Source organism: Epinephelus fuscoguttatus, linkage group LG1 (assembly GCF_011397635.1).
Source record: "Epinephelus fuscoguttatus linkage group LG1, E.fuscoguttatus.final_Chr_v1".
Lineage (NCBI taxonomy): Eukaryota > Metazoa > Chordata > Actinopteri > Perciformes > Serranidae > Epinephelus > Epinephelus fuscoguttatus.
Genome location: NC_064752.1, coordinates 29,391,891 through 29,418,964, shown reverse-complemented (window position 1 = coordinate 29,418,964; position 27,074 = coordinate 29,391,891). Strand labels below are relative to the sequence as shown.

Sequence of the window (27,074 nt, the reverse complement as noted above, 5' to 3'; positions counted from 1 at the left end):
GCTTTTTCTTCATCAGTGTATGGTGTAAATGTCATTAATTTTGGTGAAATACTTTGTTACTTTAATATTTTTATTAACTGGGACATGTTCTAAATATTAAGGGGGACGTGTCCCCAGAGTCCCCCCTAAAATCTACACTTATAGAGTGAAGCAAACCTGGGACAACAGCAGTCCAAGTAATAGAAATATATGTATTGTCTCTGTACTTTCTCAGTACGATGCAGAAAAATTGCGATCAAACTTAAACTGACTGAGAGCTATGGTTTAAAGCTATGAGCATTTCCCTTAGAGAATGAACTGAATATACACTTTTTAAAATAAGTAACAAAGTGTGGCCCTTACATTAAGCTAATAATTAAGTGCAAACAGTACTAAATAAAGACTGAGCTCAAAATATATGGAAAGCAAACTAAAAACTAATTAATAAATGTGTCAGAGGTCTACTCATATATCGATAAAGGATATTTTGTAAATGTGCATTGGTTGTTGGGCTTTATACATTGCAGTGCTCTCTTGACATTTGTTAATTCATTTATGAAAACAAAGTTGCCTGGCTTTAATACATCTACATCTGCATTGGGCAGTTACTGCATGACAAATCTGCAGCCTCTCTGAGTTAAAAGATACAGACTTAAGTCAACAATATCCTCCCTTTCCTTATCAAATCTACAGTCATGCATTATTGCGGAAATCTAGTTGAGAGGACACTTGAGGGCGGAGATGTTGGGAGCTGCCAAGTGGGCGTAGTCGGTCACATCCGGGTCAGTATTTAAAGTCCTGCAGGTTAACCCACCTACCCAGTAGAAGTCAGGAGGAAGAGAGTTTCCAGGTCCGGAGGCACCTGCTGCTTTTGTGGGCAATTAATCCATGCTGCAACAGTGGAGCAACCTGTCGTAGAGTAACTGCTCTTGACAAATAAACACAGTAAGTCAGCTTGCGGTTTCTATGTTAGGCTAAATCGACTCTGATTAATGTTGGTGGTTAGAAATGTATTCTATGCCAAAGTTACAGAGCAGGTGTGTTGATATAAAGAGGTGGAATATCTTATTTCCCATCTGGCTTTGTGACTGTATTGTCCATGACACAGTGAGTTGTTATTTTTTTTTTTTTTTTTGTATTTTCTCACACCTTTATAATACCGTGTAACTCCTGTCGTATTGCTACAGGTACTTCTGCTCCAGAACTGTTCAACAGACTCTGCTGGTGGAAATATGGAGAACAAAACTGTAGTAAAGGATAAGTTTTTCATCGTGATACGCGGGAAGTCGAGGAAAGGCTCTTTCTGCAGGGGAAGTATCGGCCGTGTGGAGGCGGAGGTGCAGCGGGGAGAGCTGTTGGGGCTGCTGTACTCCGGCGGCGGCAGCAGCGCAGTGAGTCCCAAGAGCGGAGGCATCGTGAGGAGGGAGGACACATACCCTCTGACCCGACACCAGGCCCAGCTCCTGCTCTTCATCTCCCCTGCAAGCAAACGCCTGGACCTGCTGTGTAACCCCCAGCTGTTCTCCGCCATCTGTGCGCTGTCTCAGGGTGACCTGGTGGTGGTGAAGCACAAGAAGGGACACCTGCCAGCGCTGGTGAAGAACCTGATGCAGATCGGGAGGAAGGAGGGCAAAGATGACCTGCACATGCTCGGCTTTGAGGTGGAGTCTGTGGTAGGTGCAGTGTTTGTCTGGTTTATTAAACACAGCATCACAGTGTAGAGGTCCAGGATGAAGAACAGAGTGGTAGGAGTGTGAAATGGTTCTTCAGTAGTTTTTTGGTGTGGGTTGAGGTGCTCTGTAGCACCAATGCCACTGAAAGAACTTTTTAAGCTCCTGTGTGGTTCTTCAGCTTAGTTTAATTAACAGGGGAGACAATAAAAGTGTACATTACAGTGTTGTCATGATACTGGAGCTTCTAACGTTGATACAATACCTTGAAACATAACGATATACAATGCTGTTATTGATACTGTGGGAAATAAATAACAATGAGGGCATGTTATGTTTTATTGAAAAATTAATATAACAAGACTATAACATGACAACGGTGACTTTTCTTGTTTGGTAGCAGAGAAGCAGTATGATTGTAGTAAACATGAACAAAAGACAGCGAGAAAGCGCAGGTGTTACAGGTGTATCCATACTGCAGAAAATGAGTATTTAAACATTCAGAAGTGATATGCATTGATGAATTGATATTTTTTGACAATGCTACTGCTATAACAGCCCCCAGGCTCAAAAATGTAAAAACAATGACGTTTTTTATGGCACTTCTAAATATAGTAGCACCAGAGGCCTCACAGTATGATGCCATCACAATACTTAAGTCTAGATACAATATTATTGGGAATTTAAACATTTTGTGATGTGCTGAGTATTGCGTTAACATATATTGCATTTCATTGCCTTTTTCAACTTCAGATTATGTCCCCAACCATGTCAACATCTTTTTTATCTGATAAGATAACGTTTTCAGGGGCGCCTGCCGCTTGCACTACATGTAGACTGAGTCTAAGTGATCAGTCAACACTGCCAGAAAGACACATGAATGTCATCGACATTAGAGCAAAATGTACACAACGCCCTAGAGCGTTTATCTGTACATCTGAGTACACAAGCAATCTGTGTTTATTTGTCTTCCCTGTAGGACAGTGATAACAACTTTTCATCCAAGAAACCTTCACCTCTGCCTCTGTTCAGTGCCGCAGACATCGTCCAGGTGGTCCCATCTTACTCTGTTCCCCTCGGACTACACTGGAAAGACGGCCAATGTGGGGGTAAGTAAAGTGGTCAAAATCGCAATATGTGTACCTCTTACAAAGTCAGTGTGGCATTTTCTTAACACAAGATACTACAGTTCCTAAAAAAATAAATCAAAACATCATACATCCCCTCCCCCGAAATCAGCCAATTAAATCTTGCCATCTTCAGAAGACACCAGTGATGTCAGAGGAGGAACAGAAAAAGCGGTCCCAGAACACAACTAGAAAAACTGGTCCTGTTGCTCTGGAATGTAAAACAGCAGGTTCATCACATGGTCTTGCGTTTTGGCACATTGTGTGTCTGCATACCTTATATGTAGACCTGTGCTATGTTAGCCGGAGGTCAATCTGATGAGGCAGCATGTGACAAGCTTGAAAAAAAAAGTCTTATGACTTTCTAACCACCAGCCTCCACACCCCCTCCACACCTCTCCACAGGTCTAAACAAAAAAGCGGTGACGCGCATCAACTCAATGCCGAATATAGGATCTCATACACGGCCATTGAGAGAGAGCCATATGGAGCAGAGCAGAGCCATACAGAGCCAAATTCCAAACACATCACACGTGCATTTGGAGGTGGGATCCTTGGTGGAAGTGGTGTCCAACTCAGGGATCACAGTGTACGGGGTCATCCAGTGGTTGGGGGTCCCTGAGGGAAAGACTAATGAGTGGGCTGGGATTGAATTGGTGAGTGACAAAACATTTTCTACAGTTACATTTTCTGTCAGCTTTAGACATCTGCCTCATACCTGATTTGGTTTTCATTGTTTCAGGACTATGAGGTGAACGGCTGCTCTGATGGGAAGTATGGAGGCCAGAGCTATTTCACCTGCAAAGGGAACAGGGCTTTGTTTGTTCCCGTCACAAAGTGCAGCCCTGACAGCAGGTTCCTCTGCAACTCCACAGGAATGGAGACCCCCAAACCTAACGACACACCTCCAGGTTAGACATTTCTCCCACACAAGCAATTCAGATTTACACACAATTAAAAGTCAAAATTTAACTTACTCACTTTAACTTAACATCCCACAGAATTGTCTGCTCTGAAGCATGGTTGACTGAGTTGTGCTCTACACAAAATTAAAGTGCGATAGAGGACATTTTGCAAACTGAACTTTTGATCAGGGTGCCAGTATTATGTAAACTTTATTGCTGTACCCAATAGTTCTTAGATTTAGGCCCTGTTTATGTGCATACAGATATTTTTATAAACATTTTCCTCTATGTTTTGGCCTCTCGTTCATACACACACAGTCAGAGTTTTAGGTCACTGAAATAAAGATTTGTTTAAAACACCTCTGGAGCCGCCATGTTTTTTAAAAACTCTTGTTACTTTGTGTATGTGTGGACATGTAAAGTGAAGCACTTGGGAAACAATGACATCATCTCCTGGATGGTTTTGAATCAGGTGCTGTTACACCAGCAGATGGTGGGAAAATTTTTAGAGTGGGACTGTTGTGTATAGCAGAAACGGAAGGAAAACTTTCACATGTCCAGAACATCACTTGTATCTTTGAGTCAGCGTTTTCGTCCTCATATCACACAAAGGGAGGAACATGCCTGTATAAACGGGTCGGTCTAACAGCGCCAGAAATTACATTTATTCATTAAAGAAAGTTTGTTTAATAAAAAAATGACAAAATTATGTAATCAGACAAATCGCTTTATTCAAATTATACACTCAGGAGTTAGGACTCAGGGATCGCTGGCAACAGCCATGGCCGGAGGAATTATGTTTTCGGGTTATCTGCCTGTCTCTCCATCCCTCTGTCTGTCCATCTTATTGTTGTAAATGCGATCTTTCACGAATGCCTTGAGGAAATTTCTTCAAATTTGGCATGAACGTCCACTCGAACAGAAGGGGAAACATTTGGTCAGATACTGAATTGGAGAGTCATGATGGACACCTAACATGACTTGGGTGTCTATCTTAGAACTGCGGTGATTGTATAGATCTTCTTTGCTGCAGGGTTGAAGATGTTTGAGGCATCCACGTTTTAAAATTTGTAGCTTCTTCGTAGAAGTATATGAGTTTGGACAGACATGGATGTAAACTGTAAATGCAACTTGACGGAGGTTCACGGAGGCGTACAACCGGGGTCATCCCTATGTTTCCAGGGTTCTATGTTCCCCACTTAACCCTGCAAAAAAGCTTCTATGTTCCCGGCTTACACAAAAAGAGTTCTATGTTTCCCGCATGGTTGAGCGGGCAACATAGAACCTGGGAAACACAGAACCTTTTTTGTGTAAGCGGAGAACATAGAAACTTTTTTGCAGGGTTAAGTGGGGAACATAGAACCTGGGAAACATAAAACCCTGGAAACATAGATACGCTCCCATACAATCAAGAGGATGTAATTCTAGGTTTTGTTTAAGGTGATGATAACATCATAAAATAAGACAACAAACATCCAAAGCTTCGAAAACAACTTTAATAGAAACTTTGAATGTTAAAAACAATTACCATTGGTGCAGCCCTAGTAAAGTTATGTAATATAAAGCTTTAGGGATAGATTTTTTTCATTCCTGTCATTTCCTGTCATTTATAAATCACAACCTCACAAAATCCATTTTGAGGAACTTGGAAGCCTGTTGCAACAGCAGGGTTGCATACAAATGAAAAAGACAGTCACAAAAATAGCCTGACTTCATTTTCACACCTCTTTTCCTCTGGCAGGATTTGAAACAATGCAGGGTTTGTGACTGTGTTACTGTCAGTGGATCGTGTCTCAGTCTGGGGAACTTCCTGCTTTGGAAAAGCAGATTAGTCATTATTCTTGAAGGCCTACGTGACAGTCTAGTTGGACTGTGTGAAGCTTATGGAGAATACTAGGTTCCTCAAATCTAAGGTGAAATGATGATGTTTGTTTTAAAGTTCCATTTGTAATAGGAATGTCTGTCTCTGTATGTTTGCTTGCTGTTTTCAGTTCCTCCATTTGAGGACCTGGAGGAGGATGCGCCCCCTGTTCCTGAATCAGAGGCCTTGTCTTTGCTAGTGGGGAGAATGAAGGGAATTCAGGGTCACATCAACTCCTGCTATCTTGATGCCACACTCTTCAGGTAAAACCAGTTCACCACCCCTCAGGGCACTTGATTCTCAAGCAACACACCACTGCAAATACAGCTTTACTTTAATCTCCTGAAATAATTTTATTTAGAGAATATCATGTGCAGCTAAATGAGCATGGTGAACTGTATTCAGATAAGTGCTGAGTTGATAAAACTGTGTGTTTTCTCTCTTCAGTTTGTTCAGCTCATCTGTGACCCTGGATAATATCTGCCAGAAGCCTGCTGACACAGAGCAACCCATAGCCTGCTCTCTTAGGAAAATAGTCAACCGTTTGCGCAGGTATAAACACTGTCTCTGAGACTTTGTTTATCTAACGCCTTGCACTATCATCTAGCTTGCAAAACAAGAACATTATGACATTTAAATGGTCACAACTGGTCAACAAGTACTCTCAGTCCTAATGATAGTAGTAGTAGCAGTACTCTTTCTTCACTAGCTAACAAAAAGGTGCAAATGCTTCAAACCTGCTTTCATAAGAAGGTGTGTCTTTGGTGTTTGCTCTTGATTGTTTTGCAGCTATTCCAGTATAGGTTCTTGTGTTTGCCTACTGATAGCTGATGTGGCTGATGTATTTATTGCAGACAAGGGTTCGTGCCTGCTGAGAGTGTGATGAATTTCCGTAAAGAGCTTGGCTGTGACACTTTCCGAACAGAGGAAAAAGGTACACACCCACATGTTGCAACATGCATTGTTAAAAAATAAATTTCAGTTGAGGCTCTATAGCCACTGCAGAATAACATACCAGAGCCCACTAACAGTTCTGTATGTTTTTAATCACTTTGCTTTACTGCAGACCCAGAAGAGTTCATCACAGTCCTCTTTCAGAAAGTGCTCTGCATGGAGCCACTGCTCAAGCTCAGGTAAGATCTTAGCCACCCAGTATTAAAATCCTGTCTTATTTGACTGCGTAAAGTTAAGTTAGTGAAATTCTGTTCTCTTTTCATTTTAGATCAAGACAAGAAGAATCTCAGGGTGCCTACACCTTCCAGATCTTTCTAGAGAAAGAACAAATGGGAAAGATGCCCACTGTCCAACAGCTGCTGGACACATCCTGCCTGTCCGGTGACCTCAAGTTTGAAGAGGTGAGCCTGTGCTCCTCTTAACAGGATAGGTTTTCTTCTGTACATTTGACCTCACTTACTATGTAAGCATGCACATTTGGCATGTATACAGTGCATTCAGAATATGCGTCTCAAATGAGGTTTTTACCACAATTTGCGACACAAGGCATCTTGCTTGTTTACAGTCAGCTCTTTACATTGTAATGGATTTATTGTGCACAAACCAACTAGCCAACAATTCGATTTGCAAAGAAGCAAAACCGCACAAGGGACTCCAGCTGTTCCACTTTTTCATAGTTTGACATGATAAACAACATGCCATGTTAATCAGAGAATGCATGGCTGCATGTAAACAGGAATATTGGTGGAATATTCTTTTTCATGAACCATGTAAACAGCTTAGAATATTTATTTGGAATAAGGACAAAATCTGGAATATTTCATGCATGTAAACATAGTCAATATAGCCTCTCTTTTTTGTCCCTCAGATGCCGTCCTGTCTAATGGTTCAGATGCCAAGGTTTGGAAACAAGTATAAGATGTTTTCTCACATCATTCCCTCCACTGAGCTGGACATCACAGATCTCCTGTACAACTGTGAGGAACAGATGTAGTTGGCACTTAGATGTTAATAGAATACTTTTAACACTGTGTTTTGAAGAGCTTAAAGATGCTTATGGATCACCTATTTTCCCCAACAGCTCCAAGGGAATGTTTTATCTGCGGGCATTTGGCAGAGTACGAGTGTCTTCAGTGTCTACCAGATCGCAAACTCCAACCAGGGAGAATAAAACAGTACTGCTCTACATGCAAAACTCAGGTAAGTGTGATTGCCATTTTAGGGCCCTGACACACCAAGCCAACGGTTGGTCCTTGCTCAATGTTTGGCGATCCATGAGCGTCCGTCACCCTAGTTTTTGCAGTGTGTCCTGCGCTGTCGGCCCTTGTTGGCTGTCTTTGTCAGATTCATCTTGTTGAAAGTCAAGAGGGTGTGAGATCGAAACAAACTTGTTATATTAGTAAGATTATTTTAGCCCTCATCTCTTTAGCAGAGACAGTTTTTTTGTGTTATTGTTTGGTGGCACACGTTAAATATTCTTTGTTCTTTCAACATTGGTTTGTGTGTGCTAACTGGCTAATTAGCATCTTAAAACTGTCCCATCGGTCACAGGCACAGAACATGCATGCTGGTTGGCCATTGGCTGTAGTCTTTGCAATGTGTTTAGGTGCAACTTTTTTTCTGAGACACAGACAACATGAGACGATGCAGCAGTCGGCCTTTGCTGCCATTAGTTAATTGATCTCAGTTTGGTGTGTCTGGGTCTTTAGGTGTCAAGTATCCCACTGACCAAACTTGTAAACGTATTAACTTTCTATTTTCTGTTTTTTAAGGTGCACACCCATCCCTCGCGACAGGGTCACTCCCCCAAGGCTCTATCAGTGCCAGCAGGTGTAGCCTCTGACAGTCCCGTGCCCAGGCACATGATGCAGCTGTTTGCTGTGCTCTGCATTCAAACCAGCCACTATGTGTCCTTTGTCAAATACAGCCCTGACCCTCACTCCTGGCTCTTCTTTGACAGCATGGCAGACAGATGTGGTAAGAGATTTAACTTTTTTTACTTATTTGAATCAATAGGGCATCTCTTGGCTTCCATTGGTAGCATTATTGAACTCCCAAATGAGGAATTTTATTCTGATGTTCGTGCAAACTCTGACTTCTATCAAGTGGTTACCCATGACTGCCTTATTTTCTGATAAGGCAGTTTGACAGTATTAGATAAAGCCACACTCTGACGTCTATGACTGGTCTTTATCTTTCCTTGTGCTGATGTCTGATCTTAAGGCCTCTCTTTTCTTTTCTTTTCTTTTCTTTTTGTTTGACAGGTGATGATCAGCATGGCTACAACATTCCAGAGATCCGGGCTTGTCCGGAGCTTGGTGACTTCCTCTCACAGCCGGAGGAGGAGCTGACCTGCTCCAACCCTTCCCAGCCTCCTGAACTACTGCGCAGATTGCTGTGTGACTCCTACATGTTTTTCTACCAAAACCCAGCCACGCCACTTTCATAGCCAAACCATCAGGAGTCAGAAACGAATGTGAGGATGAGGACACAATGTTCCCATAACAGTGTCTTTATAACCTTGCATCTCTGCTCACTCAGCAAGATTTTGTGTTGGTTATTACATCCAAACAGCAGGAACTGAAATGGATGCATTTAACTTTACAGGGATAAAACATTATTATTATTATTATTATTATTATAAATGTGTTGTTCAGACATTTGACTGTAAATGATGGAAGTCAGAGTTGATGTGGTTATGTATGAGAAAAAGACTGAGCAGTAAACATATTAGCCTTCACTCTGAACAACTCATCATCACCATCATTATCTCGTAGATATATTGCTGTTGTTACATTGTGATTATTTATACCAAGATTTCTAAATGACTTTATTCTAGTGTTTTTTTCATCTGTTATTTGATAAGCTAAAATCCACTCCAGCACTCGGTGACATGTTTGTATGGTGTTGCATAATTTTAACACTGGATTGTGACCTACAACAGTCACTGAAGCCTCCCACGTCGTATAAACCACATGCTGTTCTTGTTGCTGTTGATGAGCTGTCCTTTTAAAAAAACAGAAAGCTGGAAAGTACATGTGTGGTTGTATTGTATGTACTGTAAATAGCTGCACGATGTGCAGTTTTCACAAGGGCATATTACCAGATCTGTAATATATTATTTTAATTTATCAATAAAATGTTAAAATTGCAGTTGGAAATCAGTGAAGCGTCCCAACAGGTTTTTATTCTACTAACCAACAGGCAAATACAGAATCTCCGAAGAAACACCACTGCCAATCATGATGTTTTTTAGAGGCCATTCATAATGTTAAGTAACATTTCAATCCGCTCAATCTACTACAACTAAAACCCTTTTATACCAAGTCTTTAACGAAATCTTAAAAATCTGGACACAAAGTACAGTTTTGCGTTCAAGGTTCCCTGAGGACAAGTGAGCCATATTAGGCAATATTATGGACTGCAATGCCCTCTTGTGGACAAAGTAAGTTTCCCTTAAATATCATCCACTCTGATTTGGGGAAATACATTCCTCTTGTGTATGCAGGCCCATCAAACCACACCAGCATGTACATTATTCACACAAAATCTGGGGGAAACAAATTTATTCAGAAATATTATTGGCTTTAAAAAAACACATACACAAAAAACAGTTACATTTTTCAACATTTTTGACACTGATATAATGATAATAGAGCATAATAATGCAAGTACACCCTTTCAAAGAGCAACTCACTTTTGATTCAATGGGAAATCACACTACATTTTGTCTCATGAGCATAGGTTTTTTTTTCTGTTCACTTGGCTAAGGTGCTGTAGGAAATAAAAAAAAAAGCTTGGGCGCTGTGTCAGAGTTTTATAGTCATGGGCAGACTATGAGACAGTGGGCCCCCGGGCACAGATATGCTAAAGGCCCTACCACCTCTCCTACACAGGAGCAAGGCACACAGACTTTATGGTAATTTTGCCTCTTTTATTATCACATCTTTTATTTTTGTCGTCTTTTTGCATGTTTTGTGTTTCTGTGTCTCTTTGTGGTAATTTTCTTTAAAGTCGTTTTGTGTCTATTTTGATTGTTTTTGTGTCTTTGTAGTTATTTTGCATCTCTTTGCACCTCTTTGTGGTCACTTTGAGTCTGTTCCTGGTTGGTAGGTGTTAATCTGTGACATGTTGCAGGTAAAGGCCAGTGGGGCCCCTGATGCTTTTGGTCCCTGGAGCTGTGTCTGGAAGGCCTGTTCAGTAATCTATCCATGCTTTTAACTGCTGTTTATTCTGGGATCATGTTGGCTAAAATTATTGTGACATTGTTATATAAACAACCATGCACATCAACACAAGGGCAGGGACATGACCACAATAATTTTTGCTGACCTCAATAAGTCTATAATGAAATTACTGTGTTAGGCCTCAAAACAGTGTCGTTTTAACAAATATCAAAGTGCAAGGTGTCATGCCACGATAGTATCTTATGACTCAAATAAAAATGATTTAAAAAATACTGTTGTTATTAGATGTTGTCCTGTGTATTTAGGTTAGATACAGCTGTTCAATCGTCATCTGGGAATTTCCATAAAACACTACACATTTTAAATGCATTAGAATCACTAAAACGAGTTGGTATGACACTGAAACCTACTTTTTGGGATATTTCAGGTGGTTATTAATCTGAACCATACGTTTGTATTTCCAGTGTCGGGGTAGAGTGAACTAGGTGTAATTAATTAAACTAGTAGTTTAGCATTTTGCAGTAGCTTGTTGGTTCAACTACATTCGTATTTCCATAGTGATTCAAGTAGTTAACTTAATTTTTTGACATCTTTTGTGTCGTTAAATATTTAACCTACAGTCAGTTTTGCCCATAAAAGGAAAGGAATGCATTTTTATTTTTATTTTATTATGACTTCTATACTGTAATTGATGATTGCTATTAATTAACAAATGTTCAAAAAAGCTGTTGCGTGCTGTTTTAGTAGTGACCTGGCTAACCAGGTAATCCTGCTTGGTGCAGTATTCCCACCTGGACTGTAGTTTCTGGAAAGCAGGTGTCTGATTGATTGGACTTGTACAAAACAAAGCTGACATTTCTTGCACTTTCCCATGAGTAGTGGGGTATTTTATTTTTTGGTTTACGCATGATCTGTGAGTGGGCATTTTTTTTTAATTAAACTTAATTGAGTAGCATTTTATGCTGGCATGTGACTTTTTTGAATGCTATACTGATATAATGTCATATCACATGTACATTGTCAATTTGGTCTTTTTTTGACAAAGTAGTTGGAACTGTTTTTCTAAGAAGCTTAATTTAACTAAACTAAATTTATCCCTGGGGTAGCTTTGCTGTGTTAACTTTCTCCCAGTGTGAGGTAATTGGTAGGTTGCAAAATTAGGCCTATGCTTTCAAAGTACCTTCCCCAAACACTGCACATTTAAATTCGTTCCTCAACTACATATGGAGTCTCTCTGCCTTTGAGATATGGGATAGGCCTGTTAGCTGTCAAGGTTGTAGAGGGCAGGAAAAGCCCATGTCTATTATGTGCCGCATATTCTGGCCTGCAGCATGTTTGAAATCACTTAAAAGATGGTTAAGTTGAAATGCATATTCACTAAATGGCATAAGTATGGTCACATATCTGAGTGGACAGACCTCTTCAGACATGATGATAATGATAAATGTTATTGTTATTTTTACTAATAATATGCAGTCTACCAAAAAGCTGATCCTCCCTTTAGCTCTCAGGCACTTATCAGATTAAGTGAATACAAACAACAAACGGGTAAACAAGTGGATCCCTGGGCCTGGGGCAATTTGTGCTCATGATACATGTGTCCCTCTTCAGCCAGGACAGAGTGTGACCATCGTGGGCCCTGAGAGCAACACGTTTTGTCAAGAGGAGGAGCTACACGGCTCTGAACCATTTAAATTAAGGCGCATGCGCATTAGTGTACAAATGGGACTTGTATCGCTTACACAACCGTGTCTTTTCTTCATTCTGCCTGCATCTCAACGCCGGTGTGTGGTTATCCTACTACACGTTACTCATTTCTGACATTTCAATCAAACAACGCTTAGGAAATGAGTGGGGACCATTCCCACAGTGAGGACCAGGTAATGTCACCACTGTTTATGAACGGGTACAAGTTCTTACCACCGTTTTATTGGCGTGGTTTGACAAGATAACTTAGCTAACTGTGAACAGCCTGCTAGCGCGCGTTAGCCGAGTGTGTTTGTAACGATAAGCCAACTCATTTTGTTGTTAACACCGTCTTGACACGTTTCATCGCGTTTTTATCTGTAATGTTACTGAAAGATACTGTCTAGTTAGCTTTGAGTTGTGTATGGCCAGGCATGAACTCCCAAGACAAAGTGGGGTAACGCCACATCTAATGTGTCGTTAGCGTTAGCCAATGTTAGCCGTAGCGGCGTCGGCATCAGCCGCTAAGCCATATTAATAGCCAGCGAAGCAAGCTAGGCTAGCTAGCAGGCTAACGTTAGCTAACAAACTCGCTTTGCCATCCAGCAAGTTCAAAGTTAGTTAGCCGGCTAGTTAGCCACTACGATATTTAACATTTATCTGTTTTTGATTTTTCCAGATTGACGGCGGCTCTCGTTTCAATGGTAAGTTTATAACACGGCGCTAACAAGTTAAAATGAGGACTTTCCTCACAGTCTGACATGTCTTCACTGATCAAATGTAACGTTACGGTAGTTCTCAGTAGAGGACAGAAATGGCGTCCAGAGACTAAGTCCTCTGTCTCACTCACAAGCGCCTATTGTTCAAAAGGGAGGTCTAATAAAAGCTCTTCCGCATATTATTTTCTCGATTCGAATTAATATTAGTACACAGCTGGAGGTGTTTTATCAGTTTAGCGTATTAGAATTTCTTGTTAGTTGGCTTTTAATGCCATATTTCCCACCTGAAAGTGAGGGTTTGGGGGTTGAGGACTTAGTCTCTGCGCCATTTTCTTTTTCGGTGTAGCGGCCTGACTGTACGTTACTGCAAGCTGAACCCAGGCTGTGAAGTGCAGATGGCTGTGAGGAGGAGAAATGCGAAGGCATAGTGCTTCATTAAGATCCCACGTAGTCACCAAGAGTATGCTTCTTTTAATATGCGAGCGTAAACGCTTTCATATATAAAGTTAGTTTTTATTATGGCTTCAGGGACTTATCATTTCCTCATGAAAGGAGAAACTGGACTGTTTTTTAAGTTGATTCCATCCATTTCAACAGTAAACACACCATGTCATGAACTTTAATTCATCATCACATTGCAAATTAAACAAGGTATTAGGTATTAAAGCATCTTGACAATATCTTAGAGAGCGGGCATTAAATGGAGTTTTTAATAGCTGTTAGTATTTGTCCCTTTAAGCTCTAGAAACCTATATAAAGCAAACAAAGCACTATCCATACCAAAGAAACATATTGTTTTAAGTCAGTTAAGCAGAACTAACTTTTTCTAGGGTGTACGCTCTACACTGAACTACCTTTTGACAAAATATTCAATATGTCTGGTTTCAGTTAAATTATTCATTGTTCTGGCAACCAAGCATGGATTATTGATCTGAGTCTGACTTCCCTGTTCTTCTGTTCATTGTAAAAATCATCTAGACAACGTAATCAGTCCACTTATTTGTTTTCCATTCATCGGCAATGGGACAACATTTGACTGTGGGACATAAGGGGCCTTGGCTCTACTTCTAGTTGTCAGATAATGGTATTCATTCCCTGCAGACTGATCTGTCTGATTTCAGATTTACAAGCAAAGCTGCCTTTTTAAAACAGCATCTTAACTGGCATGCTTCAAAAAGATGACAGTTTGTCAGCGCTCTCAACCATTCAGGACAAATTGTACTTAATGCGTTCATTGGATGGTTTAGCCCAACTTGTTCACTAATCAATCCCATAAGTCATATATTCTGAATGTATGTGTTTCAGCTGTCAGCTGTGAACATATGAGTGGAGTCATAACCAAAGGTCTGTCAGATATGTCCTGTAGTTTGTCTTCAGTAATCTAATGGAGCGCAGCAGGGAAATGTATAAGTCATTTGGTTTAGTCAAATCAACTGTGTCATCCTCTGATATTAGATGAATAAAGACAACTAGTTTTACAGTGTAAAATGTAATGATCAAGGTAAGGCTCCAAGTCTGTTTTGGGTTTAGTGATTCTTTGAGAACAAGTCACTAACATTAATGTTTTCACCTAGAACATGTATGCTATTGGTTTGTTCCACACTGTCATACCAGGGGATTATGGACAACTTGTCATTAGGACATGTTAGCAGACTAGGCTATTAGCTGTCAGCTCTGTTCGTGACTGCTCCTATAGCCTTTAACCCGCTAAAGCATAAAGACTTGTGACCTTTTTTGATATGAACGTTTGTGTGAACAGTGTTTCTGTTAATTTTGATATTTGCCTTTTTGTCCTACACTAAGATGTTTTATTCCTCCTGCTGTGGATAACACATTTAAGAGAGGGTGAAAGCCTACTTTGTTCACTGGCATGCTTCAACCTGTCTCTTGTTTCATATTATCTCATAAACAATGGGACTCATATGGGCAGTAGGTGGTGCTGTGCTTATGTGTAATAGATGTTCAGTCTACAGTCTGTATGGCATTCAGATTGTAGTGCATGTTCAGACCGTGTGTGTGGCAATTTAATTCATGTTTTTACTTGGAAAAACTATGTGGGGGTGACTAAGTGCTTCTCAGGTTGTCTGTTAAGTGTCTGTCTCAGCCTCTCCACTGTGGCACCTGGTTGAGTGCACTTAGTTAGTTTTGTCACTTGCGTATAGAATAAACTGGTCATACTATGGTCATTAGGTAGATCTTTTACTGATGTAGGTAAACGGCAATCCTACCATTTATTCAGTTCATTGTTAATGTCATTATCTTTCACTTTTGAAGAAGGTGATGTTCTCTTCTCAGACTCTCACAAGCATAAAGACAAGTATAAAGAGAAGGAACACAAACATAAGGACCACAAGAAGGATAAGGAACGTGAGAAATCAAAGCATGGCAACAGGTAAAGTGTGTGCTTCTGGACTCTTCATAAATGCATGTTTCTGGTGGTATCTGCTCAAAGTGGTCAAGACGTATAACTTAATTACAGCATCATTCTCTGTGCTGAATAGTAGAAGGTGGAACAACCTTAATTAATAGTTGTTGTTTTTTTTATAACTTAAGCGATCACAAGGACTCATCTGACAAAAAACACAGAGACAAGGAGAAGGAAAAGATGAAGCACAAAGATGGCAGCGCAGATAAATACAAGGACAAGCACAAGGACAAGAAGGTGAATTACCATGCACATAATTCATGGAAGAATGCTCACATGGTTGTGCATGTAATGTTGTGATTTTTAGGGTTTGTCATCATGAATTATTCTGCAATATTAAGCTGTCAAATCATACACGCATGTTCACAGCCCGCAGCTAGAACAAAATTTAAAGCTCATTCATTTTTGTTTGGATCTTCTCTTTTAATCAGATTTCAACCAATCTGTTCTTTGAATCAGGACATGGAAATGAACAGAGACACAGATAGAAAATGGAGCAAACAAGTGTGGACTTTTTTGGTTTCACATAATTTCAGGTGGCTTCATGTAGCTAGTTAACTGTGCTTGTGTTTTGGCAGAGTTAAGAATGTCAGAATTGAGAATTTGGTTTGCTACTGTCTTTGCTGAACAAAAAAAGTGTATTCTTAGTTGGTCATCATATAGTGCTTACAGTGGCCTCTGATGGTGACTAAATAGTTAAGGCGCTTTAGTTTCTACTACTCAGTACAAATAAACGGTTTCATGCAGAAAAATGAAAGTGTTAATTCATAATTATTTTAGTTTGTTAAAATTATGATTAACCACCTCAATTACAATATCTGACAATGACTGGACTGTCATTTGGCTATTATGCAGATGAGTGTTCGACACCAAACCTTAAAAAATGTTTACTATTTTTGATACAACGCAAAATTTGACATTGAGAGCATACAGTTTAAAGTTTTTTTTAGAATTCTAAATATAACGAGTATATAACTTGACAACGACTTTTCTCGATAAGTGGCAAAGAACAGCAGAATAACTGCAGCAAACTAACAATAAGCGAGAACAAGAAAGTACAGCTGCTACTGGTGTATTGATACTGTGAAAGAAAGTGTTTCAACACTAATGCAGATTTGTTTAATTATCATTTGCTGTTACACATTTTGCAATGTCTGTCTTAACAATTTTGTGTAAACCTTTCAGGATAAGTCACTTGATGGTAAAGTCAAAAAAGAAAAAGAGAACGGCTTTGCCAGGTATGTCTGGGCTCCACATCTCACTTCAGTACTACATTTACACTACCAGCAGATTCCCTTTTGAAATGAAGCCATTTCTGATTCTGAATGTTTGTTATTTTTGTTATGTAGCCCTCTACATGTGAAGTCTGAGCCTGAGGATTTTTACCACTCTCCTAAACATGAGAAGTCTCTAAAGAGAGAACGTGACGATGATAATGAGTGAGTGGCCTTTTGTGATTGGTCGTTTGTATGTTTTCCATGTGTCCATCTTAAAGAGTATTTGTAGTTGTGTGTGACCTAATTTGTAACACAAATTGTTTTTCAGCTCTGAATTCAAGCCCAAAAAAATTAAGACTGAAAATGACAAGAAGGTCAAGAAAAGAAAACAAGAAAATGAGGTAAGCAAAGGCCATAAGCAGAATGCCAACTTGTGTTTTAGATTTTCTCTTAAACAATAAAAAGAAGCCCCTTTTCTCCAGTATATTTTGGAAAGCACAAAAAAATCGAGCACCTGAAGAACTGTGGAGGCTTGGGTCTCAGGCCGGTGTTGACACTGACATTTTTTGTGCCAACCTGTGAGTGAAATAACTCATAGTTTCTCTTCCCTTTTTAGGACATTAAGCCTAAAAAGACAAAAAACAAAAAAGGAGAAGTTGCTGATGGAAAAAAGAAAGCAAAGAAAGAGCCAGAGGAGAAGTGGAAATGGTGAGTTGCTCGTGTCAGCCAGCCGCACCATACTTACATACTTATCAGTGTGGGGATGGGGCAGATGTGGGTGTTTTGCATGTTATTGTTGGATCAAGTTATGTTTTGTTTCTTGGGTATTTTCTTACTGCATGGATTTTTTTTTTGTTAATTCCAGGTGGGAAGAAGAGAGATACACAGATGGTGTTAAATGGAAGTTTCTGGAACATAAAGGGCCAGTGTTTGCACCGCCTTACGAGCCTCTCCCTAGTAATGTCAAATTTTTCTATGATGGTAAGGCTCTGTTTCTCACGTACTCAACTTTGACATCAGTCAAGAGCAATACTGTCAAACCATGTGATAGCATCTCAGTGGTGGACAAATGTACCTATTTTTTGAACAGGTAAGCACATGAAGCTCAGCCCAGAGGCAGAAGAGGTGGCAACTTTCTTTGCCAAAATGCTGGACCACGAATACACCACAAAGGACATCTTCCGCAAAAACTTCTTTAAAGATTGGAGAAAGGTATGAGGAAAATGCACTTATGTAAACAAAATTGCAAATGTCCTAAGAGCTTTAAGTAGAAGTACACATAGGTAAGTCAGTTATATACAGGTGGGATATGCGAGAAAATATAGATGTATATATGTAAAAGTGAATTAATCTGTATATGAGGAAGGGTGTGTATAGACATGGATATACTCCTGCAAGTGAAGATAGACATGATATTATGACAAATAACATGTGCTTGATAAAGAACTTTGAAAATCCAATTATTTGAGAGGGGTGGTCTCAGCATGTGCTCAGCATAAACATAAAGTTGCAAAACATTATGTGGAAGTATATTGAGGTCAAAAGATTTGAGAGAACATAAAGACTTGGCTGTATAATCTGTTTGTCACTTGATGTGTTTGTGCTAAATCTAGGTTTTCATGTCTAAAGTCCAGAATTCTGTGCAGTCTTGTAATTGTTCAAAGACTTCTGTTTTTGAGTGTGCCATGTTTTGCCAATACAGGAAATGACTTCAGAGGAAAAAGCTAAAATCACAGACCTGAAAAAGTGCGACTTCAGTGAGATGAACGAATACTTTAAGGCACAGTCTGAAGCCAGGAAGGCCATGACAAAGGAGGAGAAACTGGTAAACTACTACAATTTTTTTAGGCCACACAATATATCAGTCAACCCTACAGGAAGATTTAGCTGAAAACACTGGTCAGACGGTGTCACCTGTGTTGTTTATTGTTTAACATAGTTGTATAATTGACACTAGGGGTGAAAAATCAGTTACTCACAATATATCATGATGTGTTGCCCACAGAAGTGATGGTATTATGAGGGTGATCCTGTGACACTTGGTACATTACAAGATAATTATTGACAATACATCACAATGTGTGTAACTGAAGAAGCAAAAACAAAAATACCCCAAAAAGGCAAAAAAAAATCTTTCTTTCACTGCGTTGTGGTGTCGGTTTCACAAAATTTGACAACTGAGATGAAACAATATACAAAAAAGTACAGAGTCTTCGCTCTGTGCCTCTCCAACACAATACTGGTGGCCCTCAGGGACATCAAAGGAAGCATTGCTTTAAACATTGTATTCATTATAGGCTGAGTCTCAGTTGAAGCAGCATTAGCTGTGTTCTCCAGGACGAGATTAAGATGATGACAAATCAGGTGGCTATGCATGTTCAGTGTGTTGCCTTTGTGCTCAATGTTCATAAAACCAGGATGACTGTGGATCCTTGTCTTATATAAACATTTACTAATATAAGGCTTTAAAAAGTATCACACTGTCTTAAATTCAGATTGAATGGGTCTTAAATGTCCACGGTCACATCCTGTCCACTGTCCCTTTTTACATGGCTGCAGTCTGGCACTGTTACTACCTCTGCTCCTGCTTAAAGTGGAGACAACTCTGTACCCCCCATTTCCGCAATCATACCTTTTTATAAAGAAGACAGAATAACTGCAACATTCCCACATGCCGTATGAAAGAGACCATTGAATGGTGACTCGTGTGTGAAATTGAAAGGGGAATCCGTTAAGAGCACCTGCATGTTAAAATAAAAATATCTGTATCTGTTGCCAGTGTATCGACAAATCAAGGCCTTACATGTTTTTTGTAAATAGACATCTGTCATTTAAAAGTGCCTGAAGTATGTATTTTGTGCAAGAAAAGCTCACTAAGTTTTATGAAAATTCTTAGTGTTGTAACTGTACCTTGATCTGTGTTTTAAACTAAGCCGTCTGGGGTCCTTGAATTAAAGGGAATTGTGCCTTGAAAGTCCTTGTAAAGTCACAGAATTGCATGTGTAAGAAGGTGTGGGAACCCAGAGGAAGGATTGTTGACACAACTGAAATTATTGACCCCAGCAAAATGGAGTTCTGATGGTTTTTATTCCCCCTACCCTTTTGTAGAAAATAAAAGAGGAGAATGAGCGCATCTTGCAGGAGTACGGCTTCTGCATCATGGACAACCACAGGGAACGTATTGCTAACTTCCGCATTGAGCCTCCGGGCCTGTTTCGCGGTCGTGGAGACCATCCTAAGATGGGCATGCTCAAACGTCGCATCAGGCCTCAAGACATCATCATCAACTGCAGCAAGTGAGTGAAGGGTTGTTGTTTTCCCCCAGTGCTGATGAGCTGATGTTTTAAGCGGGTGTAATGATTAAATGTTTTATTAATGTGCTCCTCGAAGGGACTCCAAGCACCCAGCGCCTCCTCCAGGCACTAAGTGGAAAGAGGTTCGTCATGACAACAAGGTGACTTGGCTGGTGTCGTGGACGGAGAACATTCAGGGTTCCATCAAGTACATCATGCTGAACCCCAGCTCCAGGATCAAGGTGGGCTGATGAGTTCTGCAGTAAAAGGTTTTGACCTGGTTTAAATTTGAGCTGTTCCCTACAATAACTTGTTCATGTAATTTGAGTTCATATGACGGTGTGCATGCTTGACACACATTTGTGGTCACATGTAATTCATTCAGCCATGTTGTTGTTGTTGGTCTGCAGGGAGAGAAGGATTGGCAGAAGTATGAAACAGCTCGTAGACTGAAGAAGTGTGTGGACCGTATCAGAGCACAGTACCGTGAAGACTGGAAGTCTAAGGAGATGAGGATCAGACAGAGGGCTGTGGCACTCTACTTCATCGACAAGGTGAGCTTCATGATTACTGTTGACATTGTCCGCAGTGTGTATAGCTTTAGGGAATGTAATGTTGTGTAATTGCTTTTTAACAATGGCTGTAACGTGCAAGTGGGGTTTAGCGGGTGCTTAAACACTCACTGCAGTGAGGGTAATGTCTCTGTAAGCCGGCTTTAATCCAGCTGTCCTGATGTGCTCTAGCTGGCTCTGAGAGCGGGTAATGAGAAGGAGGAAGGAGAGACTGCGGACACTGTGGGCTGCTGCTCGCTGAGAGTTGAGCACATTAAACTCTATCCAGAGAACGATGGTCAGGAGTACGTGGTGGAGTTTGACTTCCTGGGTAAAGACTCCATCCGCTACTACAACAAAGTCCCTGTGGAGAAAAGAGTAAGGACTGTAAAGCACTGTTTTGTTTTTTTTAAAATTTTATTTTAACTGTTCAAACTTTGCCTTTGTATTTATGCACGCTCTGCTTCTTCTAGGTATTTAAGAATCTTCAGTTGTTTATGGAGAACAAGGAGCCTGATGATGATCTGTTTGATCGTCTGAATGTAAGTAAAACAACCTGTGAGGAAACTATAAAATCCTTATTTAGTGCATAAAATTTATTTTGGCAGAAAAAAAATGTCACTATTGGAAAGATGTTTGATTTTGATAGGCGGTTTCTAAAACAAGTGTTTACCTTTTTTGAAGGGTCTCTGCAGATCCTCAAAGTCTTTAAATGTCTTAAATTCAATTTTAGGCCCCAAAAAATCTTAAACGTGCTGAATTTGAATTTGTTAGGTCTTCATTGCCACACATGGCATCTAATTTCTTTTTGTCAAAATGACTTAAGCATTACTGCATGAAAGTCCCCATTTCCGATGTTACAAATCTTTGAACCTACCACTGAATAAAATACTTGTACATGTTTGAAGTAAACATCAATCAATTAAAAAGAAACAAAAAACAAACTTGTACTTACCTGTTGGCAAAATGTAGATTAGCCTGACTCACTCAATAATCACATCCCTACATAAAACCTTCCTCTGCACAGTACTACAAATACACCACTTCTCTCTATACTTTCCTGCAGTGCTTGAATAAGAAAAAGACGAGTTGTCCAAAAATCTGTCTTAAGTATGGTTCAAATTTATCTTGAAAATGTCTTAAAGCATTACATTTAAGTGTCTGATACTGGTAGACACCCCATTTCAGCACTAATAAACCACTTTCTTGTATCTCTCCAGACTTCTGTTCTGAACAAGCACCTTCAAGAGCTGATGGACGGTCTGACTGCCAAAGTCTTCCGTACCTACAACGCCTCAATCACCCTGCAGCAGCAGTTGAAGGAGCTCACAAGTGGTACGTCTGTACCTGCAGTCAAAAGATCTAAATTCACAATAACTGGAATCCAGCCTTATTTAGGCCCATGCAGAGTTAAATAGAAGGTGCAAACAGCGTCATACATCTGAATTGCTGGTTAGGAATTAATAATAGGCTTTTCATTTGGGTGTGACTGCTGTGATGAATCATTCTCATTGATGAAACTCATTTAACTCTTCGTCTCTCTCCTCAGCGGAAGAGAACATTCCAGCCAAGATCTTGTCCTACAACAGGGCCAACAGGGCTGTGGCCATCCTGTGTAACCATCAGAGGGCTCCACCAAAGACATTTGAGAAGTCGATGCAGAACCTGCAGACTAAGGTTAACATTTGGGGGTTTTTTTTGTTTTTTTTTTTTTAAATACTGTTGACAGACCTTATTCCTGTGCTACACCTGAGGTAATTTATAGCTCACTTTTTATTTGTTGGTTGTACTGAAATTGTCAGTTGTTAAAGGTCCAGTGTGTAGGGTTTAGGGGAATATAATGGCAGAAATGGAATATAACATTCATGTTTTCATTAGTTTTAATGTACTGAAAATAAGAATAGTTTTCGTTACCTTAGAATGAGCTTCATAACTACACAGGGAGCGGGACCTCTTCCACGGGGTCAGACAAACCAAACACTGGGCCTTTTCCCATTGGCCACCATAGTTCTCCCACACACTTAGCACATGGAAGAAATTTCAGTTGTTTGCAGTCTGCAATATCACCACTAGATGCCACCAAATCCTACACACTGGACCCTTAATGTCAAGTTAAGTAGGGCTCAAAATACCTCCATTAATATTGCAGTGATATTGTAGGGCTGTCTATTGGTGCTTTAACAAAATATTTACACGGTGAGAGTTTTGATCATTAGTCATCAATAATGTGGATACAGTGCCTAAGTGGGTAAAGGTAAGTGATAGAATAGGTAGATCATAAGTTCAGAAAATTACATCACTTAAATGTAATGCAGCCTTTAAAGCCAGGAGAAGACAACACTTCCAATTTATTATATAATCCAAAATTCAAGATGACATCTAGTCTCGCTTCACAATCTTAAAATATTGATTATATTGCTCAGCTCTAAGTTCAAGTAGGGATTTTAAAATCACTGAATGCTTGAATCTTGCTCATTGTGTGACTGTGCTCAAAGGGGATTTGGTAAATGTTTCTCTTTATCACTGTAGCAAAGATAATTTATGAGAATGTTGAGGGTAAATATTCACAAGGTCTTTTTGTTGAGAGTGCTTGAGTTCTGAAATTGATGGAAGAGCAATTTAAAATGAGTGCCCTGACCCCTCCATATATTCATGGCATGTCCTGCTTTGTCAGTTTAGGAATTTCCAATTTCACCAAAATATTTATTGACATATTTGAAAGCTCTTGCACATGATGTACAAGGTCCTGTTCACTTACTCTTTTTTTTTTTTTTTTTTTTTTTTTTCATTCATAGATTGATGCTAAAAGGGACCAGCTCTCTGATGCCAAGAGAGAACTGAAGAGCGCCAAGGCTGATGCCAAAGTACGGAGAGATGAAAAATCCAAAAAGTAAGTATATAAAAGTTTGCTGTGGACTTAAAGTTGTCTCCCAGGTCAGTTTCATTTATAACCTTGTGTGTTGATTGTCTCCTCTGTAGGGCCGTGGAGGCCAAGAAAAAGGCAGTTCAGAGGATAGAGGAGCAACTGATGAAGCTGGAGGTGCAGGCGACTGATCGTGAGGAGAACAAGCAGATTGCTCTTGGCACTTCCAAGCTCAACTATCTGGACCCTCGCATCTCTGTGGCTTGGTAAGATAAAACTCTGTAAAATATTTCAGAAGTTGGGAAACATTTTAACTTGTGTTGCTTACTGTGCAGGAATGTTCCGATAATGTTTGCAAAACTGTATTGCAAATGAAAGTGAAACCCAACTCCAGATTCTCTCTCATTTTAATGTATTCACCTCGCTATATTTGCTTTTTTTGGCACTGTCTGCCCACTGACCAAAGGTCATCGACCAGAAACATCCCGAGCACCGCAACATGATAAGAAATACAGGCAGAGGGCAGAGTCTCTGCAAATGAATATGACTGCAACCAGCTATAATTTTCATTATTTATTTGCTTATTTTCTTGATTAAGTCCATTAGTAGTTCGATCTATAACATGTCTTTAAAATTGTAAAACATGTCGATCAGTGTTTCCCAAAGACAGGGATACCGCGGAACCTTGAAGTCTTAATAGACGTTGAATTAATTTATTTAAAAAAGACCTTAATTGGTATTAAAATGTCTCAGATCAATCTTTCACAAGTCTTCAGACTGCTTAGATATGGAAAAAAGGATTTTGTGAATCTGTTTGTTTTTTTTTTTAACTGGTAACATATATATCATTAAAAAAATGCAGATCAAGGTGGTGTAACCACCAACACTCGTTTCCGGCCATAATGGTCAGTGCAGAGACTCCACTGTCTGTAGCTAGCTGTCACTGTAACCTGAACAACGTGGGAAGTAAAAATTTAACAAAAACTGGCTATTAAAACAAGATTACACAGCATGGCTGAAACTGGTAAAAGGCCAACTGCATGATGGAAATCAAGGCAGTCAAATCCCACATGCAGAGTCAGAAAAAACGCAAAGAAAGTCGCCAAGAAAATCCAATGAACATCAGGTATTTCCTTGTTCAGTCTTACCCTTGACAAAATAATTGGTCTGCCACCAGGAGAAACTGCATGGTGTGTAAAAGATCCGAACTTTTCCTTGTCATGTTCCCGTATCAGGTCACAGCTGTGCAATTGTCCGTGCCGACAATTAGTATAACGGGGGCCTTAAATATTTGATGTCAGCTGCTGTTTTTTTTTCTTTTCTTTCGTCTGTTATGGTGATTGTAAAATTGGTCTAAACTTTCATTCCGAGTGGCATTAAAAAAGTTTAACTTGCCTTAAGATGTAGAAACCCTGCGGAGAACAAGACATCGTCCTCAGATTTCTTGTTTTGTCCACAAACCACAGAAATTCAGTTACTGTCATGGAGGGGTAAAGAAACCAGAAAATATTAATTTTCTAAACTGGAATCAGAATTTTTTTTTTCCTTAAATGATCCAAATCAATTTTGTGAATATAAAATTAGTTGGTGACTAATTTAATAGTTGGCAATTAATCGATAAATCGTTGCAGCCCTACACGTAAATATTACACCACATGTTTTAAGTTGGTCTTCAGTGGTGATTGAGAGGAATTATTGCTGTGTGCGTCTGTACATCATTTTCTAGGAAAATCCTGCACAGTATATCTTTGGCATCACCCATCCCTCCCCTGATTTTGTTGGACAAAGATGCGCAATGAGGACCTCTGTGCTAAAATAACAAACTTTTCCCGTCCTTCTCTCTTTGTGTGCTAGGTGTAAGAAGTGGGGCATTCCCGTGGAGAAGATCTACAACAAAACTCAGCGTGAGAAGTTCGCCTGGGCCATCGACATGGCAGATGAGGACTTTGAATTTTAAATCCCAGTTTGTGGTTTTAACTATGATACACTCATTCTTTTTTTTTTTTTTAAATCGGATACTTGTTTTTTAGCTTAACCGAATTTTGCTCAATGGCCAGACCTGATCAGGAATTTCAGAAAGTTTGAGCAGAAAAAACAGCGGCAAGATGATGAGGCCATAATGAAGTGGCAGGAGGGTATTGTGGGTAGTCTAAACATCTGATCCGAGATCAGGCATCAAGGCTGAACTATACCCACAACTGAGCATCAAGGCATATTCCCAGTAATTGGAAGACCTTTTTACCTTTGTGTCTCTCCCTCCTCGGGGACAAATCCTGACAATGCCTGAACTTTGAACTCTGTGGTCCTATAGCTACTGTATTCAGCAAAAACAAAATGCTTTGTATCATTTTATTTTCTCTGTTCACTTGCTCTGTATTTTAGCCCACCCATGTATTATTAATGAATTCTATATTTTGATAGACAAAGTTAAAAAACAAATGAATTCCTTAACTACACCCACACGCCTTTCGAGGAAATGGAAATGTGAGCTCAACTTCTGAGTTGTGTGTGTGTGCGTGCATGTGTGTGTATGAGGGGCTTGGCCATGGAAATTGTTTGTTAGGGTGAATATTTTAAACTGGACTATGTTGAATTGTTTAGCATGAAAGAGGATGTCTGGGCAGGCAACGGGGAAAATACTGCAACCATGTCAATATTTACTTAAGCAAGCAGAATGTGAATATTTTGTTTTACAGCCTCCATCAGGGACTTCTTTTTCAGTGTAAATGTGAACCAATCATTTGTATCCTTTAACTCGCAAGCATCCTCTGAATCTCTCCGCATAGCCCTGTCTACATTTGATTTTAACTTAATTTAACAATTGTTCCAAGAAAAGAAAACTCCCATATCTGTTACTTGAAGATAATGCTATGATAATGTATTTAAAGTCATTTAATGGAGTGTTTTTCTTCCCAGAGGGGTATGTGAGGGATATCAACTTTGCCAAAAAAATCACCAATCTGTTACAATTTAGGCAGTTTCTTTTTTTTAATTGTGTAAAGATTGAGGATAAAATAATGTAACATTTAATGTGAATTATCAGTTCATTTTATTCCACTTTTATGATAGGAAATTTGATGTAAGTAGCTGTAAAGTCAACATCCTATTCCTGTTTTACCTTTTTGTCATAGCCTTTGATCATGTTTTCTTTGAGTTTTATGCTCATTGTAGGTTGAAAAATGAAATAAAACCCTACAAATAATTTTACTGTGTACTTGTGATTATTTTTTTTCTTCCTTGCATTTCAATTGAGCATAGGTTTACTCTTGAACAGTTTTCAAGGTGACTGCGGGTCCTTGAAATGTCTTAAATACACATGTACATAAAAAAGGCCTTCAAGGATTAGATTGTCTTAAATTGAGATCGGGTGAGTCTTATCGCCTCAACAATTTGAAATGATGTTAAAAAAACCTGTTTAATAGGCAGGAAAGGTTTTGTTGTCCGTCTCAAGATTGGTTGTAAATTTGATTGAAAGTGGTTTTAAATTTAACTTCTTTATACCTGTAGATACCCTGTGCTAGGAAATTTGAGGCAAGCTTCGACTTCCTCCAAAGATTCCCAGCCTTTGACACATTATATGCGAGGTTATCAACATTTAGTCAAACAGTTTTGACGAATTAAATAAATCTAATCCTTT

The 27,074-nt window shown here is 39.5% G+C and overlaps 2 protein-coding genes across 2 annotated transcripts; both read left to right on the top strand.

Moving 5' to 3' along the window:
* The first annotated feature begins 806 nt into the window (after positions 1–806).
* Positions 807–9,657, top strand: cyldb (cylindromatosis (turban tumor syndrome), b). The gene is made up of 14 exons (XM_049584891.1): positions 807–924; positions 1,167–1,652; positions 2,629–2,758; positions 3,182–3,432; positions 3,519–3,687; positions 5,673–5,805; positions 5,990–6,094; positions 6,397–6,476; positions 6,609–6,675; positions 6,765–6,897; positions 7,365–7,473; positions 7,578–7,696; positions 8,269–8,473; positions 8,761–9,657. Exons 2-14 carry the CDS (start codon positions 1,212–1,214, stop codon positions 8,943–8,945), a joined length of 2,127 nt encoding a protein of 708 aa, XP_049440848.1. The 5' UTR covers positions 807–924; positions 1,167–1,211; the 3' UTR covers positions 8,946–9,657.
* Positions 9,658–12,417: 2,760 nt separating this feature from the next.
* On the top strand, positions 12,418–26,639 carry top1a (DNA topoisomerase Ia). Its single transcript, XM_049579417.1, has 21 exons — positions 12,418–12,563; positions 13,049–13,073; positions 15,384–15,480; positions 15,642–15,750; positions 16,699–16,751; positions 16,863–16,952; positions 17,059–17,131; positions 17,347–17,438; positions 17,596–17,711; positions 17,821–17,942; positions 18,433–18,555; positions 19,839–20,026; positions 20,121–20,265; positions 20,434–20,577; positions 20,767–20,952; positions 21,048–21,116; positions 21,795–21,909; positions 22,124–22,251; positions 23,370–23,464; positions 23,554–23,703; positions 25,292–26,639. The coding sequence occupies exons 1-21, from the start codon at positions 12,531–12,533 to the stop codon at positions 25,392–25,394; spliced, it is 2,256 nt and encodes a 751-aa protein (XP_049435374.1). The 5' UTR covers positions 12,418–12,530; the 3' UTR covers positions 25,395–26,639.
* Positions 26,640–27,074: the final 435 nt, after the last annotated feature.